Genomic DNA, 19,131 nt, shown 5'->3' with positions numbered 1-19,131 from the left:
TGGCCAGATAATTTCTTTCTATGTTTAGTAGAGATGGGATCTTGCTCTTGCTCAGGCTGGTCTTGAACTCCTACCTTGAGCAATCCTCCCGCCTCGGCCTCCCAGAGTGCTAGGATTACAGGCGTGAGCCACCGTGCCTGGCCTGAGGGATACGTTTAAAAGATCAACACTTATAACTTTGACTCAAACTGTACAAAAGTAATTAATGTAACGAAAATGTTTGTACCCTGTAATATTCTGAAATAAAAATTTTTTAAATTTTTTTAAAAGATCAATATACCAGCTGTTTCTGGAGAAGGTCTGAGCAAATTGATTTATCTCCCCAAAAAGAAAGGTTTTTAAATGAGTAAAATTACAAGAAAAAAGAAATAGATGACTGTCAATATGGAAATGGCTCATTCCTTCTATTTAATAATTTTTTATTGACCACCTACTATGTCCCTGGCACTCGGCTAGGCACTGAAGAATCCGTGGAGAACCAGGCATATGTGATGTGATCCCTGCCCCACGGAGCTTACAGTCTATGGGGTAAGGCTGACATTAATAAAATACCTCTATAGGTGAATGAATGACTCTAATTTACAAGAAGAAAATACAGTGTGCCTTGAGAAATTACAGTAGAAATATCCCACTCAGTCTGTGCTGTCTAGAAGAGTTTCCTGGAAAGGCTGCATTTGAGCTACTTAGAAATGGCTAGGCAGCTCCTAAGTGTGCTTGGGAAAGTCAGCGTGTTCCAGGCAGGGGCCAGCACGTGCAACAGCCCTGAGCAGAAGGGAACTCGATATGGGCTAAGCTGAAAAGCCAGCATGCTGCACTCTAGCGTACAGGATAGCGTGGCCAGGATGGGGCCTGGGAGGTGGGTGGCAGCAGAGCAGGCACAGCCTGGGGACAATTCAGGACTTAAATTTTACCCTGGGTCTCAACACGAATGGGTTTTAAGTAGGGGGGCAACTGAATCTGATTTGTATTTTTGAGAGTGCACTGTGATGTTTAGGGCAGTGAACCACTCTGTGTGGTACTGCGATGGTGGATACGTGTCATCATACACTTGTCCAAACCCATAGAATGTGCAAAACCAATAGTGAATCCTAATGTGAACTGTGGACTTTGGGTGATGATGGCACGCCAGCGTAGGTTCATCGGTTGTAACAAATGCACCACTCTGGTGGGGGTGCTGATGATGGGGGAGGCTGTGTGTGGTGGGGGCAGGGTGTATGGGAACCCTTTGTACCTCCTGCTGAATTTTGCGGTGAACCTAAAACTGCTCTTAAAAAAGTGCACTCTGGCTGGGCGCGGTGGCTCACGCCTGTAATCCTAGCACTCTGGGAGGCCGAGGCGGGTGGATTGTTTGCGCTCAGGAGTTCGAGACCAGCCTGAGCAAGAGCGAGACCCCGTCTCTACTAAAAATAGAAAGAAATCATCTGGCCAACTAAAATATATATATAGAAAAAATTAGCCGGGCATGGTGGCACATGCCTGTAGTCCCAGCTACTTGGGAGGCTGAGGCAGTAGGATTGCTTAAGCCCAGGAGTTTGAGGTCGCTGTGAGCTAGGCTGACGCCACAGCACTCACTCTAGCCCGGGCAACAAAGTGAGACTCTTGTCTCAAAGAAAAAAAAAAAAAGTGCACTCTGGCAAGGGGCCCAAGTGAATCTTCTGTCTTACAGGAAATGTTCTATATTACAGATGTGAACAGAAGTAAAAATGTATCAGGCCGTACATTTAACATTAAAGCACTTCCTGCATCTTATTGTATGCGTGATATGCTTCATCAAGGAAAGAACAAAGGGACCTGTGACTGGCCTAGGCTGGCCCAGCGGGGACCCTTGTGGGTCCAGATGGAGGTCCTGTGGCTGGCAGGTCCCCCAGAATCCCATGGTTGGAGCTGGTGGAGAACAGATCCTGAAAAGAAGGGGGACGTACCGGGAGTGGAGGGTGGGGGTTGTTGCGTTACTAGAAGGGGAAAGGGACGCTGGATTGACAAAGCCACTGTGCCCACTATGACATGGAAAGAGGCTGCACAGTGACTGGTCCAGGGGGCCGCCAACCATGCTGGTCCCTCTCCCTACATCTCCTTCTTCACACTCTAGTCTGTCTGGCCCTCATCCTTAGCCCACGTTGGGATCCCCCTACTGCAGGGGGGCTCATAGACCCCCTTCCCCAGATCACAGGGCAGACAGAGCAAAACCTTGGAAAGACAATGTCTGACAGAGTCCACAAATGCTTGGAAGACTCATCCTTTCATTCCTGGGGGTTGCCGTGCAGAGAGGCAGGGTGGAGGGAAGTAGGCGATAATGCCTGCTTACTCTGGAACGGTCCAACAGGGACCTTCTAAATGTGGGAAGTTTCTAGACAACTAAAATTCAGAAATCAAGCTTTTTTAAAATGTCTATCAAAATTTAAATGTACATACATTTTGACTCAGCAATTTCACTTACAGGAATTATCCAGTATCCTCACAATTGTCACAGCAAAAAGCCCACCAATAGAAGACTCGTTAAGTAAATTGCAGCACATCCTTAAGTGGAATATTATGCAGCTGTGAAAAAGAGTGAGACAGCAACTTACATACTGATATGGAAGGAACAGTTCTCGAGTGAATGTCAAAGCAAGGCATGTGATGACACATGCAGCACAATACCCCATGTGAAAGATAAATATAAATGTGTGTGTATATATATATATATATATATATATATATATATATGTTGCTAAGTAATTCTATATCATAAAATCTACCTAGGATGAATCCCAAGAAACTAATGGTAGCATCAGCTGCCCTCTGGGAGTGAAACTGGGTGACTGGTGAGGCAGGGGGTCATTTTGCACTTTTGAATTGTATATATAGCGCATTTATTAGTTATTCAAAAACCCCCCACAAAATTTGTTCTTGCTTATATGTGATACAAATCTAGTATTGTCAAAAGAACACTGGCCCAAGAGTCAGGAAACCACTTATGTAAGCTCAGATGGATTCTATTACACATCCATAAAATGGGGGTTGAACGCCTGCTGTGCAGGACTATTGGCAGTTGAAATGTGATGAAGCACAAACAGGTGAAGCAGGTATTTAAGAAGTGTTAGCTCCAACCCCTCCTGAGTTTCCTGTGCATGTGGGAATTGGATTTCCAGCTCTTGTATTTGTTTGATTTCTGACAGGTAAATGGTGTGGTGTCTCCTGAATGTTGTGTGACCTTGTGGAAGGAGCAGGCAGGAAAGGAGGGAGAAGAAATTCTCCCCGGAGCCATCCTGCCATTCCCTGAGCAAACAAACAGGGTGTGGAAGCTCCTAGGAGACTGGCTGGTGGGGCCCCAGGCTGCCCCTAGCACGCCCACTGCTTGGGAACAGGGCCTAATAAGACAGGTGGCTGGCTTAAGGGAAGATCAGATAGGCAGGGCACAATTGAAAATATGACTTGGGGCAAGAGGTCCTTCTCACTGGGTGCTGCGACTGCCCTGGGCTCTAACACCAACCACCTGAGTCCTGGCACCCACCGAAGGGCCGGGTCACACATGAGCAGAGAGCAGAAAGTTGGTATTGTTTTATGATGTTTTTGTTTCGGTTATATATACATATATATATATATATATATATATATATATATATGTTTGTAGAGCATGATAAAAATGAATTTCTCACTGTGAGCCACTGCCAAATAGTTAGAGAGCCACTTCTCTGCATAATGTTGCTGTTAGATTTATCACTGAAGAGTGAAGTTCTCTACTGTGACAGTGTACAGAACCCCGGCCCCAGCTGGCTGGGTGGGAGGGAGGGAAGGTGGGGGGGGTCAGTCTGGAAGCCCAGCTCCATGGAGGGGGGGTAGCTAGGGAGGTGGCCAGCCAGGCCTTAGAGTGGGAGCCCAGGGGCTGGGGAGCAGGAGCCCTGAAGAGCGACCCCACAGCAAAGCCAGACGTGAGCCTCCTGCACCAGCCAGTCCCGCCCATGGTCCCCTCTGCCTGTATATCTGTTTGGGATAATCTGAAAATGCCCCCATCTGGGTCAAGCTAAGAACTCATACACACCTGTCCAGTGCTAAACAAGCCTGCATGGCTGCCTGGAACTCGGAGGCGGTGGCTTCAGGAGTGTTGGGGTGCACTGCTCCATCCCGCTGTGCCCTAACCCCCTCCCACCCTAAACCTTGGAGATTGTTCCAACAGGCGGGCAAACCACTTCGCACACTTTGCGGAATCTGTACACACCCATATGCACACAATACACCCTCCGCATGCAAACACAGAATGCACACACACCCTTCTAGCATACACACAGCAGGGAAAGGTAGGACAGAGGTGGTGAGCAGTAGTGCAGGGTGGGTGTAAATGTGAGCGGAGCAGGAAGAGCCCACATATCAGTGCCAAGCCCTATACTATCTTGGCTGCTAGAAATTGTGGGTACGACACACCCAATTACTGAAAATAGGCTCTGGACCTCTGAAGGGACAGGAAAACCAGGACTACTTGGTCCCTGGCTGCAGAGGAATGACATAAAAAGACGGGTCTGGCCGCAAGGAGAAGCCATGTGCCTGGTTGAGGAAGGAGAACGCACTTGAGAGCTGGACAGCCCTGGTTCCGATTCCAGATCTGCCACCTTCAATTACTTGGCTTCTGTGAGCCTGGCTTTCCTTACCTGCAAGCAATCCTGATGCCAAGGTCTACGGGGAAGTACACTAAACTCTCTCCTGATAATGCCATCGAAAACCCGCTCTGCCTACCTCTTGGGGTTTGTTGCATAGATCAAATGAACCTGAGTGTTTAAAAGCACACTGTAAACCGTAAAGCACTGTGCACAGGTCGGGGACTGTTATACAGGTACAGACGTCTTGGGCAATGACCAAGGAGGCAACCAGGTTTCAACAAAGGAGTCTCTTTGAGAACAGCTTGGAGGAGGTGAGACTTTCCTGCTCAGCGCCGGCTGCTTCCTGGGCCCCTCCCAGCTTCTGAGTCCCAGGGAAAGGCCTCGTGACCACCCCCCTCCCACCCCCATAGATGTGGGATGCACACACAGCAAGGTGGTTGGCAGAGCTAGCTGAGGCTTTATTTTGGAAAAGGCAATTGAATTGGTTTTTAGTTGGGGGCATGGGTAAGAGGGAGTACCCTGGGCAGTAAACTCCCCCCAAGGGTGGGCTGAGGGCCGGGGCTGAGCCTCACGTGGGTCTCTTGCTCCCTGTGCTCCCTGGCACAGTTGTCTACCCCCACAGGCTCTGGGGCAGCCACCCGAGGAGGTAGGCTGGAGGGGTCTCAGTGGCCGTTCACTTGGGCAGGACATCAGAGGACTCGGACACCAGCTTCCCATCGCGGGTCTCGATCTTCTTCACAACCACAGTCTTGGAGGAGCCAGTGCGGCTAAAGGAGCCAGAGCTCCCACCAGAACCAAAGCCGGGCTGGAAGGAGCTCAGGCCATAGCTGAAGCCAGGGCTTGTGAGGCCCCCGTAGGCCGAGCTCAGCCCACCTGGTCAGGGACAGAAGCAGCCACGTGAGCCCAGGAGCCCATCCCCGCAGCGGGCTCCACGCCCATCCCTGGACAAGGCCCCCAGGGAGGGCAGGATTCACTCTCCAGAATTGTCAGGGAAACCAGGAGCAGGATGGGAAAGACTGAGCTTCATAAAGCTGTGTAACACTGGGCAAACTTATCTGGGCCTCAGCTTCCTCAGCTGAGGATGTTTACAGGGGTTGTACAAAAATAAACAAAATGAAGCATGTGCAGCACATAGGACAGTGCCTGGCACATGGCTACCGTGTATTTGGGTGCTTTCTGTCAGTAACTTTATTATTTGGATCCTGGGTGTGTCCCCATCACCCTGGGATCCTCCTAAGAGCTGGAATCCTGTTCCTTGTCTTAGACGCCCCCTCCTCACCTGCTCAGTGCTCAGGACCAGGTCACTCTGGCCACTGAGCACAGCCCCTCCCCCGAGCCTGTGCTCCCTGGGCCTTGCCTCCCTGCCCTCCCTCCCCAGGGCCAGGAGGCTCACCTGAGTAGCCGCTGGTGGTCTTCGTGTGGATGCTCATGTTCTGCATCCCAGACTCCAGCCTGTGCGCAGACACAGGGGATGTCAGGACCAACTCCTGGCCCTTCTTGTCCCAGAGCAACAGAGCCCAAGTCCCAAGGGGCTAGAGGTAGTGTCCACCCTCCCCACCCCAGGTCCAGTCAGAGATCCCCATACCCACCGGCTCTCCTCGCCCTCCAGCAGCTTGCGGTAGGTGGCGATCTCGATGTCCAGGGCCAGCTTGACGTTCATGAGCTCCTGGTACTCGCGCAGCTGCCGCGCCATGTCCTGCTTGGCTCGAAGCAGGGCGGCCTCCAGCTCCTCCACCTTGGCCTTGGCGTCCTCAACGGCCTGTTTCCCACGCTGCTCAGCATCCAAAATGGCAGCCTCCAGGGAAGCCCTCTGCGGGGACAGGGGACAGGTAAGCAGGTAGGGTCTGGTACACTCCCTCCCCATTCCCCTCCTTTAGGGCTCCCGCCGCCCTGCCGCCCACCAACCTAGACTAACTGACTTTACCCAGCTCAAAGAAAGTGCTACCAGTGACACTTAAGGAGGCAGAATGGGGAAATGTGAGCAGCTTCCAGGCCCCTCCTGTTTACACATCTCTCACCTGTGACACTGTAAGGCCCCCCCTACCCTAACTGGACTAGATCTCTGGGTTCTAGACTTTCCTTAAAGCAGTAGAGCCCAACCTTGCCTGATATATAAGACAGGCTTGGGGGACACATCCTGGACCCAACCTACCTGCCTCAGCCCTCTTTGGCCTCTGTCCCAGCCCAGGGACCTGCTCAGCATCCCTCAGCTTCCCGGGAGCAGTCTGAGAAGCTGGACTGTGGCTGCCCTCCAAATCCTGAGCCCTGGTGCAGGTCTCCCTCCCCAACTCCAGACCCCTCTCACTCCTTCCTACATTATCTCCTCGTGCCGGCACATGTCTGAGGATCCTCTCCCACCCCAGTCTGGCCCGTACCTGGCCTTTGAGACCTTCGATCTCAGCCTGGAGCCGGCTGATGTTCCGGTTCATGTCAGAGATCTCCGTCTTCGTGCGACGCAGGTCATCCCCATGCTTCCCAGCCAGAACCTCCAGCTCCTCATACTGCAGGTGCAAGATGAGGAGTGAGTCTTGAGGGGGCCCATATCTGAAGGCATCTCCACCCCAAGGCAGGGTGCCCTCTCTGCCAGGTCACCAGAGCCCCCATCCCCCAACACACAAGCGTACACACACACACATACACACACACACACACACACACACACACACCACTGAAGGCCGCCTTCCAGACATCTGGGCACCACTCTCTGCAGGCCCAGCTGGCAGCGGGCAGAGTGCAACTGAAATCCTGCTGCCTCCTCACAGACTAGGGAACAGAACTGGACAGAAGGGGACAGCAGTGCTCTTCACCTTGGTCTGGTACATGCTCTCAGCCTCAGCCCGGCTGCGGTTGGCAATCTCCTCGTACTGGGCGCGGACCTCAGCGATGATGCTGTCCATGTCCAGGGAGCGGCTGTTGTCCATGGACAGCACCACAGATGTGTCCGAGATCTGGGACTGCAACTCACGGATCTCCTGCCGGGGGAGGGGGAAGGTGGTGAGGCTCTGTCCTTGCACACAGGAGCCCCCTTTCGCAGAGCAGCCTTCCTTAGGGGATAAGACAGGGCAACGGAGGGGAGCAGCAGGTAGGAGTTAGGGTTGGGGAGAGGGCAAAGTTCCTGAGGAAGGAAGCTGCATCAGAGACCTGGAACACAGAGGGAAAGATAAAAGGAAACCTGGCTTTGGGTGACTAAGCAAAGGGGAAGGCTCCTTCTAGCCTCTCAGCCACCAATACTAAGGCCACAGAGGATCCAACACAGCCCAAAGATTAGGAACAAAGGCCTCGGGGACAGAGTTGCAGCTGGGTCACCACTCTGTATGATGACCTTGAACAGGTTATTTCACTTCTCTGAGCCCATTTTCTCATTTGTGAAATGGGGCAATAAACCCTCCCTCATGCAGGGGGACAGAACACATAGAACAATATTAGTGTGGCCAATAATGGTGGCTGTGATTCTTCAGTAGTTGGCCCTTATCTATTGGTGCGCTGGGGGCTGGGAAGAGGCTCTGGCAGGGTCCCAGGGGCAGGGGCACTGATGGGGCTGGGGTCCTCCCTCACTCTCCAGCCCCGGGAACATACCTCTTCATGCAGCTGCCTAAGGAAGTTGATCTCATCAGTCAGCCCTTCCAGGCGAGACTCCAGCTCCACCTTGTTCATGTAAGCTTCATCCACATCCTGGGGGGCCGGGGTGAGGAGGAGCCTGAGCTGAGTGCCCATACTCAGCCCCAACTGAGGAGCTCCCCAACATCCACCCAGTGGCCTGGACATTGTAACCAATCACCCTCCCCAGCCCACTTTGTGGCCTGATCTTCTAGCCCAGCCTCTGTCTGTCACACCTACATTCCCAGCCCAACACCTTTAACCTCTGGCAGCACACCCTCTTCCACCTCCTCCTCTAGGAGGCCCTCTACGTACAGACCTCCAATTCTGCTGCTCCATTTGCTTAACCATACCCCAACATCGATGCCCAGAGCTCTGCCCAAATGCACCCAAACTACCACTCTTTCCTTGCTATACATCTAGAAGGCACTCAAAATGTTGAAATAAACGAATCTGTCCCATTACTTAGAAACATTTAGAGATAGACTCTAGAAAGCATTAGTCCAAGTCTCCAAGCCCCAGCTTCCAGTATGTGGATGGGGACAGGGAGACTCCCTCACCTTCTTGATGAGAACAAATTCATTCTCCACGTCTGTACGCTTATTGATCTCATCCTCATACCTAGGGAGGAAAAGACTTAGAATCAGAAGATGAAGGCAAAGGAGAGGTTGCCCTGGGTCTTTTGAGGGGGACATGAATATCTAGAAAATTCAGTTCATAGAAATGCAAGGTATGAGAGGGCTGGTCCCTCTACCCTCGCCAGCTACCCTCTCCCATGCCCGGTCCATCCTCAGCCAGTGGGGAGTCCTAGAGCAGGAAATCTCTCTCCAAATCCATGAATGCACAATGAATTGGGCATATTGGGAGGGTTAGCAGCAGGGCCTGACATGAGACTTCACACTGAACTTTCTGAAGTTTACTAGAGGTCAGGGGTCAAGAATAAATAGAGGCCAGAGCTGTAAGTATAAAAGTGAGGCCTGCTGGCTACCTATCTCTTCCGTCTTAGGTTTACTGTATAAACATTAATATACCGTTTGCTGTCCAAATCTGGAAAGTTCTGAGACTGAAAGAGGGCAGGTGCTATTACCAAGTATGTCAGACCAATGGACATAAACATAGATTGTCCCAAGCAAACCTGACCATATGGTCACATTAATTATATAGGACTGCATTGCCTACAAGTAGAGGCCCATGGGCACTCAGACCTCTGGTGCCAAGGGGTGGGGCGGGACAGGATTTCAGTAGGCTGGGCAGGGTGGGGGTGCTCACTTATTCTTGAAGTCCTCCACCAGCCCCTGCATGTTGCCGAGCTCCGCCTCCAGCTTCAGCTTCTCCTGGCCCAGTGTGTCCAGCTGTCTCCGAAGGTTGCTGATGTAGTTTTCAAACATGCCGTCCATGTTGCTCCGAGCCGTTTTCTGCTGCTGCAGGAGGCTCCACTTGGTCTCCAGCATCTTGTTCTGCTGCTCCAGGAATCGCACCTGTATAAGGGAGGAGAAAGCAAAAAGGTCCACATCCTGGAGGGAAGCAAGCACCACCTTGTTCCCCAAGTCTCTCCCCAAGCAGTGAGGTCTCCAGAACTCAGGACCTGCTCAGCTGTTCTGGAAGGATCACCTATGACCAGGGGAAGAAAGCATGGTGAGATGGTGAGATAGTGAGTGGGGTAGAGATCAATGTCCCTCTGGCAATGGAAGGTAAACGGGGGGCATGATTGGAAGGGGACAGCTAGGGAAGTTATGTTGAAGCTGCATTTGCAGAACAAAGAGATCTTATTTACATAGATTGTATGTTATTATAGATCAATAAAAATGGCCAAGCTTTGTAAAGATGCTTAGATTTTTACTTTTTTTTTTTTTTTTATAGGGTCTCACTGTCACCCAGGCTGGAGTGCAGTGGCATGATTACAGCTCACTGCAGCCTCCAACTCCTGGGCTCAAACGATCCTCCCACCTCAGCCTCCCAAAGTGCTGGGACTACAGGTGTGAGCTAGCAAGCCATCTAGCTTGCTTTTTACTTTATGTAAGACTGAAAAAGAAAATGTAGATTGTTCATATCAAATAATATGATCATCATCATCATCATGTGGAGTGACTTTGAAGGACACATGCAAATGATGGGGAAACTTTAGCCCTGCTACTAACCTGTGCTGCACAATCTTGAGTTGGTTGCTCCCCCTCTAAGAGCCTGGGTCTCCTCAACCCTGCAATGGCTTAGAGGAACTCAGGCAAGCAGGACCTTTCAGGGTCCCCAACTCTGTACAGAAGTCACTTTCAGCAGGGGAAGAGGCAAGAGACTAGGTAGATCTGTCTACAAACTGAAGAATCCTCTCTCCCTCCCCTTTGAGATTCTGGAAGTCTTCTTGCCCCACTCTTGCCCCTGAATCCACAATCTTCCCTTCCTGCCCCAAACACAAAGCCCCTGGGTTCTTTGCGTTGATGGAATCCTGACCTTAGAATGAAATTAAGGCATGTTAGAGGGAAATTTTTATATAATAAAGAATAATAGACTTGTTTCAAGAAAAGGAATGCATTTTCTTAATCAACCCAAAGTTGTAACTTTTTAAACTGGGGGGAATTGAAAGAGAAAGGTGTCTTGACGGTATAGTCTAGTTCCCACAATCCCTCTCTGTAAATCCCTTTCTTCCCCAGGTCATTGTGCCCCAAAATTATAAAAAATAATAGTGATTCTAACATTTTACTCTAATGGAATGCATAATGGAGGCCAAGCACCGTTAAGCTTTTGACATGCATTATATGTTTGCCTAGCCAAAAACTCTTTGATTTAGGAATTCTTGTGCCCCTTTTATAGATGAGGAAATAAGACTTAGCAAGGGAGTCCACCACAGGAAACGGCAGAGCAACCAGGAATTCGGACTCCAACGCCTGTGAGCTAGCAAAATTCTGGGCTAGCAAAACTCAGGCAAGAAGTCGAGTCGAGAGCGCCTCGACGGCCTGCAGGCCCCCGTGGGAACAGGGCAGTGCCGGGTTCCTGGGGAACTCCAGTTCCCGAGGGCGACACTCTGTCCCAGGACTTCCCTCCTCCCGTCCCCACAATGGCTCCCGGAGCCCGTGGGCAGGCGAGGGCCCACCCGCTCCGGCCCCTGAGGCTGCAGAGCCCCGCGGCTGCAACACCCGGCCTGGCCCCGTCCTCTGCGAGCGTGGAGCCAGGCCGCTGGGGCGGAGCCGGGTAGGACGAGTGAAAGGGGACAAGGGCCAACGGGGAGAGGGGCGTGGGCGGGCGGACGCGTTATCTGAAGCCATAAACTCTGGGGTTAAACAGGACGTGAAACCGGGGCGGGGTGCCCAACGCCCGCAGACTTTGAATCTTGGATGGGCTTCCAGAGGCCTGGCTCTGGCGTCTGTCCCACCCGCCCCAACGCTGAGAGCTGGCCAGGCAGAGCAGCACGTCCCGAGAAGGCGACGGCAGCCCCGCTCCCCGCTGGGGGGCCTGTCCCCGCCCTGCCGGGCCCCGCCCACACTGCGGGCGCCCGGGGCAGGGGCCAAGTCATGACTCATCCTAGTGCCCCCACACTCGGGCCTCCGGGCGCCAAAGGCCTCAATCAATATTTGTCCGTTTGAATCAAGACAGCTACTTCCTTCTAGAATCCTATCAAACCCCCATTAAGAAAAAAAAATAAAGAAAACAAACACAGGGCACCATTGGGCACTGGGGAGCCCTTGGGGCAGTGCTGGGGACAGGAGTGAACTTGGAGGAGGGGATCCTCTTCCACCCCTCCTGCCGCACAGCTGAACAGCTGGGACTTCTCCGGACTGAAAGCTTAGGGACAGATCAGAACACGGGTTGGGGGTGAGATGGGTGAGGGAAGGAGGAAGTCCCAGGATTTAGAGACAAGCAGTTCAGACCCTCTCCCCATCCCTGTCCCAGCCCCAACCCAAAGTGCACGGGAGGAGAGAGTCGTAGGTTGGGAGAGGGTCGCTAGGGTGGGTAGGGCCCAGCTGGAGATGTGCCCACCAACGGGACGACCGGCAGAAAGAAAGGGCAAGGACCGTCGCTGGGCCTCGGGTGCAGTCAGCCTCGCAGGGGGACCCTCACCTTGTCGATGAAGGAGGCAAACTTGTTGTTGAGGGTTTTGATCTCCTCCTTCTCCTGGGTGCGCACAGCCTGGATGTTGGGGTCCACCTCCAGGTTGAGGGGGCTCAGCAGGCTCTGGTTCACCGTGACGGCTGTGATGCCCCCCAGACCACCGGCCCCGGCATAGCCCAGACCCACGCCCAGACCCACGCCCAGGCCACTCCGGAAGCTGCTGCCGCTGCCCACCCGGGAGAAGCTCGAGGAGCTGATGCGGGCACTGGGCCCGCTGGTGTACGAGCGGCTGCTGAAGGCCCCCCGGGGGCCAGAGGCGGACATCTTGTAGGACTTCTGGGTCACCCTGATGGACATGAGGGAGGCTGGAGTGGGGGCGGCCGGACAGAGACTCGAGAAGGAGCGAGAAGCTGCTTCTAGGTGGGAAGACAGCTCCCAGGGATGGCCCTTTATAGAAGCAAGTCCAGCCCAAGGGAGGGGCAAAGGCCTTGTACCTGAGTGGCTAGGCCCGGAGGGGGCTGGGCCTAACCCAACACCTGCCACCTCCAGGCAGGACTCAGGTGGGGGCAGCAGAGAGCTGCTCCCACCCAGGAGCCGGCTCCAATCCGGGAGCCCACTGCAGCACTACCTCAGGAACCCAGGAAAGAGCAATTCAGCGAATGTGAAACTGGAAAAAAAGAATCCGCCTGCCCTTGTGAGAGCCTCTCCACTCCCATAACAAGGAGACGTGCCAGGGGTCACCCAGCCACTGGCACCAACTCGTGAGTCTTGTCTCCTTCCCTCCTGTGGGAAATAAACTAGAGGATTGGGAAGCATGGCAAGAAAGGGTCCCCTGGAATTTGGGCTTCTTCTGAGCAACTGACACCCCAAAGACACTGTCCAGTGTTCTCCCTGATTTAAGCAATTATGAGGGTCCACCCAGACTGAGTAACAGGGCCCCTGGGTTCCAAGGCCTTGAATCTGAGATCAGCCATTTGCCTAGTCTCCCCAGGTTTATCTAGTACCCTTCTTGCAGTGCCAAGAGTGTCTGGGCAGATATTTATGGAATGAATTAATTAATGGACACACATGCACATACACACACACACACACAGACACACACGCTCTGGCTGTCTTCCCTCTGGGTTTGCAGGTGCAACATAAAGAGAGATCTAACACAGCACTTTTCCTGGACATAACCCGTGCCCTCCCCTCCTCCCAAGATCCCAGGATTCCCTAGGCCAGGTCGAACGCTGTGTAGGCCTTGCTGATGGGCACAGAGAATGAAGAACAGGGGCTAAGAGGCAGATGAGGCTGGGGGAGTCCAGGGGAGAGCAGAGCTGCATTGGGGGTCTTCATTGTTCTCATTGCTCCCAGGAAGTGAATCACGGGAAATAAGACAGGAAAGTGGGGGCTGGAGTGGACTGGGGTAGCATTGGTGGTGCCGTGTGGATCCTACTTCTCCTCCAGACCGCCAACTCGCCAGAGGAGAGAGAGGAAGAGTCCCTGCACCTGTCTCTTTGATCCCATTATCAGAGTGAGTCAGGAGAGCAGGTTGGGACATAGCACGCACCTCCCAAACGTTGGAGAATGGGGAGCTGAACAAGCACCCCAGGCCTGGGTGGGGCCGGGCGGGGCAGGCTGTGGGAGGAAGGCAGGAGGTTTGAGTCCCCAAGGCAGAGATTCCACCTGCAATTACCTGATGGCTGGGGCTGGATTCCCTGGAAGATACTGCAGGGCGTGACCTGAGGACTCGATGGATCTTAACTAGGACGCCCAAAAGATGACAGACCCCTAGATCCCCTAGGGGAGAGTGGCAGGTGGCACACAGCCCCCAACCCAGGGAAGAGGTGACCACCTACTAGGAGGACAGATATACAGATTCCTCCCCATCCTCTAGGGGAGATACCCAGGCTCCCAGAAGGAGAGCTACATAAGAATTCTCCCCAGAGGGACAGAGAAACCAACATCCCCCCTCCTTGGGGGACAGACATAAATCCAAAAACACAGACACACATACAAGCTGTCTTCACAGTCCCTTCCAGAAGTGAAATCCAGAGATTCCCTAAAGGGGACACAATGGCCACATCCTTCCTTCCCTCACCTCCCCTCTTCTCTCCTCCCCACTCCTACCCAGGCTCTCGTCTCCGGAAGTGCTGAAACTGGCAAGGAGAAATCCAGTTAGTACCTGTTTACACCAGGCCCTCGCCCAGCCCCTTTAAACAATGGTTGATTTTCCAAAAAGTCATTTGAATGCATGCCACCCCCTCCCCAACAAACACCCACACCCAGCAGGGAAGAGAGACTTCTTCCAGAAGACCAAAGGGAGGGGGGATGGGCCCGGTGCCCAAGCCAGGACGCAGAAGGCGGAAGGAGGGAGGTAGGGGCTGGTCAGACAGGTATGGCAGCCCTGGGAAGGGAGGACAATGTGCTCTCTCTCTTCCCCTCCCCCACGCTGTTGTTGGAGGGACCTGGGGGGAGCTCGGAGGGGACACACTGTACCTGAGGTCCTGATTTACAGCAACTGAGAGCCCTTCCTGAAATCTCAGCCCCCCTCCACCCCACCTACCTGGCTCCCTGATTCTAGCAGTGTCTCTTGTTTAAGGTAAGGACAAAGGAGGCTGTAAGGGACCCTGTGGTGTGCAGGCTCAAGGGCTGACTCAGTCTCACCCAAGGGGAGCAGCTCTGCTGCGCAGCCCAGAACAATTGTTTGCATCTCATTTGCCAGCTACCCAGAGACCCCAGCCCTCAGCCTCCCTGCAGGAGAAAAAGCCAGAGCTGCCCCTCTTATGGCCCCTGCCTGGGACTTCAGGGTTGGAGGCAGAAGGGGAAGTCCCCTGGGACCAGGACCAAGTGGTGAGGGAAGACAGAACCAGACTGGGGCGGGCCCACAGGTACAACTCTTTGTAAGGCTGTCTCTGGCCACTGCGGTCTGCTCGCTGCTGCCCGCCCAACAAAAGAGAATGTGCTTGAGGTGACTGTACCTGACCTGGACAACTCTGCCCCAAACCGCCTTTCCTGGAGAGCAGAAAGGGGAAGGAAGAGGCACTCAATCCCTGTGGCCAGCCCCCCTACTCCTCATGGCAGGATGATCAGAGGAGGCCCTGAGGCCCCGGGCAGCTGTGTCAAGGTTGGGAGCCATCGGGAGGGTCCTGTAGCTGTTATTGTCACTCATGATCATGGGAAGATATGTCCCAGCAAGTTTTTCTCAATGGTCAGGACTGACAACACAATAATGTCATTCACAGCAGGAAATAGTGGGAACAAACCAAATGTCCACCAACCCATGGACAAATAAATAAAATGTGGTCCATCTGCACAATGGAACATTACTCACAATAAAAAGGAATGAAGTACTGATGTATGTTACAGTGCGCCTGAGCCTGGAAAACTTTACGCGAAGCAAAGGAAGCCAGTCACAGAAGGCCACATACTGTATGATTCCGTTTATATGCAATGTCCACGATACGCAAATCCAGAGGCAGAGAGTAGCTTCGTGGTTGCCTAGGGAGAAGGAGAATGCAGGTGAATGACAAAGGGCACAGGGTTTCTTTCTGGAGTGATGAGGATGTCCTCAATTTGATGGTGCAAAGTTGCACAAGTCTGTGAACATACTAAAAACCATTGAACTACATGCTTTAAAAATGGTTAAGGCCAGGCTAGGTGGCTCACGCCTGTCATCCTAGCACTCTGGGAGGCCTAGGTAGGAGGATCCCTTGAGCTCAGGAGTTTGAGACCAGCCTGAGCAAGAGCGAGACCTCATCTCTACTAACATAGAAAAACTAGCCGGGCATCATGGCACGTGCCTGTTGTCCTACACCCTCAGGAGGCTGAGCCAGAAGGATCCTTGAGCCCAGGAGTCTGAAGTTGTTGTGAGCTATGACGACACCACAGCACTCTAGCCCTGGCAATAGAGTGAGACTCTGTCTCAAAAAAAAATAAAATAAAATAAAAATGGTTGAATTACATGGTATGTGAATTATAGCTCAACAACAAAGAAAAAGATACCACAAAAGCGTACCTTAGCTGCATTTAGAAAGCAGGGACTTTTAAGGCCAGAATAGGTGTCAGGGGAAAGGAGGGAAGAGTTTGCTTAGATGATGAAGGTAAAGAGGTGCCCTGACTCTGGCTTAGAGCAATGCTGCAAAAGTACCGAAATCTCTAAAAGATGGGGCAATTTTGTACCCCTGGGAATGTGGCACTGTGAGCGGCGAGGGCCTGCAGGCTGTGACCTGCAGCCCTGCCTTGGCAGCTATGAGTGTGCACCAACCCCACTCTGCTCTCAGTGCAGAAATTCACCGAGAAACATGAATGTGGATAACGACAGAAAATGGGCTTGGAACAGGGGGAATCAGCAATTTTGCACAGGAAGCTTTGGGAGATGTTGTCTACTGTTGTCTGCCTGAAGTCAGGACAAAATTAAACAAGCGAGTTTGGTGGGTGCTTTGGAAAGTGGGAAAGCTGCTAGTGAACCCCGTTCTCCTCTACCAGGAGAAGTAGTTGCAATTAATGAAGCTCTGGCAGAAAAGCCAGGGCTTGCGAACAAACGTCGTTATGAAGACAGCTGGCTGGTGGAGAGGACACTGACACTTCAGAACTAGATGGACTAATCAGTGAAGAAGCGTGTGCGAAATGCATAAAATCTACTGAGGAGTGAAAATGGACCCCGTAAACAGACCAGTGTGAAATAACTTAATCCAGCAGAGTTGTCTTAAATTGGTGGTGGATAGACGACTTCAGAGCCCAACACCGCCAGTGAAAGAAAATACTCCTTAACTTTCTGATGACAGTAGATAAACAAAATGTGCACCTTTTTCACAATACCCTGTGATTTTTAGACTAGGCTCTAGTATTCAGAGTTCATGAAATTATCCATGGTAAAAACTAGTTATAAAAATTATGTAATTCAAGGATAACATTATTATCTTAAGCCTTATATAATACTGTAACTTGCTTACATCCATACCAAGATTTGGGTTGAAATACTCAATGGTCTTTCCATTGGAAATAACTGGGAGTGGAGAAGTTGTACAGTTGTCAAATGAAGAACAACATTATCTTTATTTTGCAATACTAAAAAAAGGTTAATTTAAAATGTTATTGTTGGCGTGGAAATAGATGGGTTTAACATTGAGGCAGGAGAACAATTAGTTTCAATAGGAAGCCACAGCTGGTGGGTATAGCCCTCAGCAAGCCAGATCATGAATAATAAAGTTGATTTTATTGTCGATCTTGTGTTGTGTGCTCAAGGCCAAAATTGTTCGTGGTCAAAGCTTAGCAAATAGTGACTGTTTTCCTCATGATCAGTAGTGGCCCTGATGACCAGAGCCAGCCAGGTTGGGAGTGGACTGACCAAAGAGGCGGCAAGCTCCTCCCTGGAAGTGTTGGGACCAGGCTTGCTCACTGGCTGTCCAGGCTTCACGGGAGGAGGGTTCCTGGGTCAGCCAGGATTTGGACTAGAACTTCCAAGTCCCGCCAGCTCTGAGAGCCTTTGATTCACGTCCCACCACCACAGAGCTTTACACGTAGCAGACGAGACAGCTACGAACGTTCTCTGACTTGAGATTTTGACTGTGATAAGAGACATGATTAGAACAAGAAGGGGAGAGGACAGCAAGGGAAGCTGGCTGCAGTGGAAGGAGGCACAGCCCAACAGCCCGGAGACGATGAGGTCTCCTCACCTTCAACATCCTCTCACCCTACTCTCCACTCACACCAAACAGGGAGAGGCCGTCCACTGGGGGCCGTGAGGCCTAGGCGGAGGGACCGCTTATGGTTCAGTCCATGGAGTCCTTCCCCTTAACTCTGGTTCTCCATCACATCAGCATCACCTGTGGGAGACTTAAAATGCAGGTGCCCAGGCCACACGCTGACTGCATTTTGAAAGCTCCCTCGGTGTAGCCAGGGCCATGCACTAGGCTTTAGCTCTGGTCCCACCACAGCTCAGGCCATGGGGAATTCTCAGGGCTGGAGGGTGAGGGTTGGGGCAGGGTGGCTGTAGCTAATACCCAGATATCAGAGGAAGTTCAGCCCCAAGGTTAATTACTCACCATAAAAGCAACTACAGCCCAGGTAGGGGGGTGGGGTTGGCGGAGCTTCTCAAAAGTGAGCCACCCCAAGATCAGCCCTGCCCTCCTCTGTCCCCACCTGCTGGATTCAAAGGAGCAATGAGTCCAATCTGGTTGAAATTGGGCTGTGCCCCAATCAATTACCCCTGCCTGTTTCCTCCTCTGGTGTTAAAGAGTGGCTCTAAACAGCCTCTGATATTTCCCACGTCACCACCAACATCAAGGAAAGTATTATGATTCTGAATTCAGGGATTCTAAGGAATTGGGAGTCACTCTGAAATAATGAGAATTATTGGAGGGCAGAGGTGGATGATCATAGCATGTGTCTCTGGAGCAGGTGTCCCCGGGGCTAGCCATAGAAACCAAAATCCCTCTTCCCCGGAATCCCTCAATTCATGAGTGGATTAACAAAATGTGATACACACACACACACACACACACACACACACACACACATATATATGTAACGTGGAGTACTACCCAGTCATAAAAAAGAATAAAATAATGTCTTTTGCAGCAACTTGAATAGAACTGGAGATCATTATCCTAAGTGAAGTATCTCAGGAATGGAAAAACAAGCACCACATGACTTCAACTGGGAGCTAAACTATGGGTACACAAGAGCACAAGGAGATGTAAAGGCCATTGGCATCCAAGAAGGGGTGAGGGATCAAAACTTACTTATTGGGTACAATGAACACTATTCTGTTGATGGGCACACTAAAAGCCCTGACTTAAGCATTATACAGGTTCATGTAACAAAAATGTTTGTACCCCCTTAGTATTTTTGGGGGAAAAAATACCCAAACTCTGTAAAATAATTTAAAGAGGTTTATCCTGAGTCGAATATGTGCAACCATGTCCCAGAGAGC

At 51.8% G+C, this 19,131-nt stretch overlaps 1 protein-coding gene across 1 annotated transcript; it reads right to left on the bottom strand.

Moving 5' to 3' along the window:
• Positions 1-5,007: 5,007 nt before the first annotated feature.
• On the bottom strand, positions 5,008-12,648 carry KRT8 (keratin 8). Its single transcript, XM_045553918.1, has 9 exons — positions 12,222-12,648; positions 9,441-9,649; positions 8,732-8,792; positions 8,151-8,246; positions 7,382-7,546; positions 6,950-7,075; positions 6,164-6,384; positions 5,968-6,026; positions 5,008-5,447 (listed from the first exon to the last, which is right to left on the bottom strand). The coding sequence occupies exons 1-9, from the start codon at positions 12,567-12,569 to the stop codon at positions 5,248-5,250; spliced, it is 1,485 nt and encodes a 494-aa protein (XP_045409874.1). The 5' UTR covers positions 12,570-12,648; the 3' UTR covers positions 5,008-5,247.
• Positions 12,649-19,131: the final 6,483 nt, after the last annotated feature.

The sequence above is a fragment of the Lemur catta genome, chromosome 6 (assembly GCF_020740605.2).
Source record: "Lemur catta isolate mLemCat1 chromosome 6, mLemCat1.pri, whole genome shotgun sequence".
NCBI classification, from domain to species: domain Eukaryota; kingdom Metazoa; phylum Chordata; class Mammalia; order Primates; family Lemuridae; genus Lemur; species Lemur catta.
Note: the sequence above shows the minus strand (reverse complement) of the source record. Positions and strands in the feature narration are given on the sequence as shown.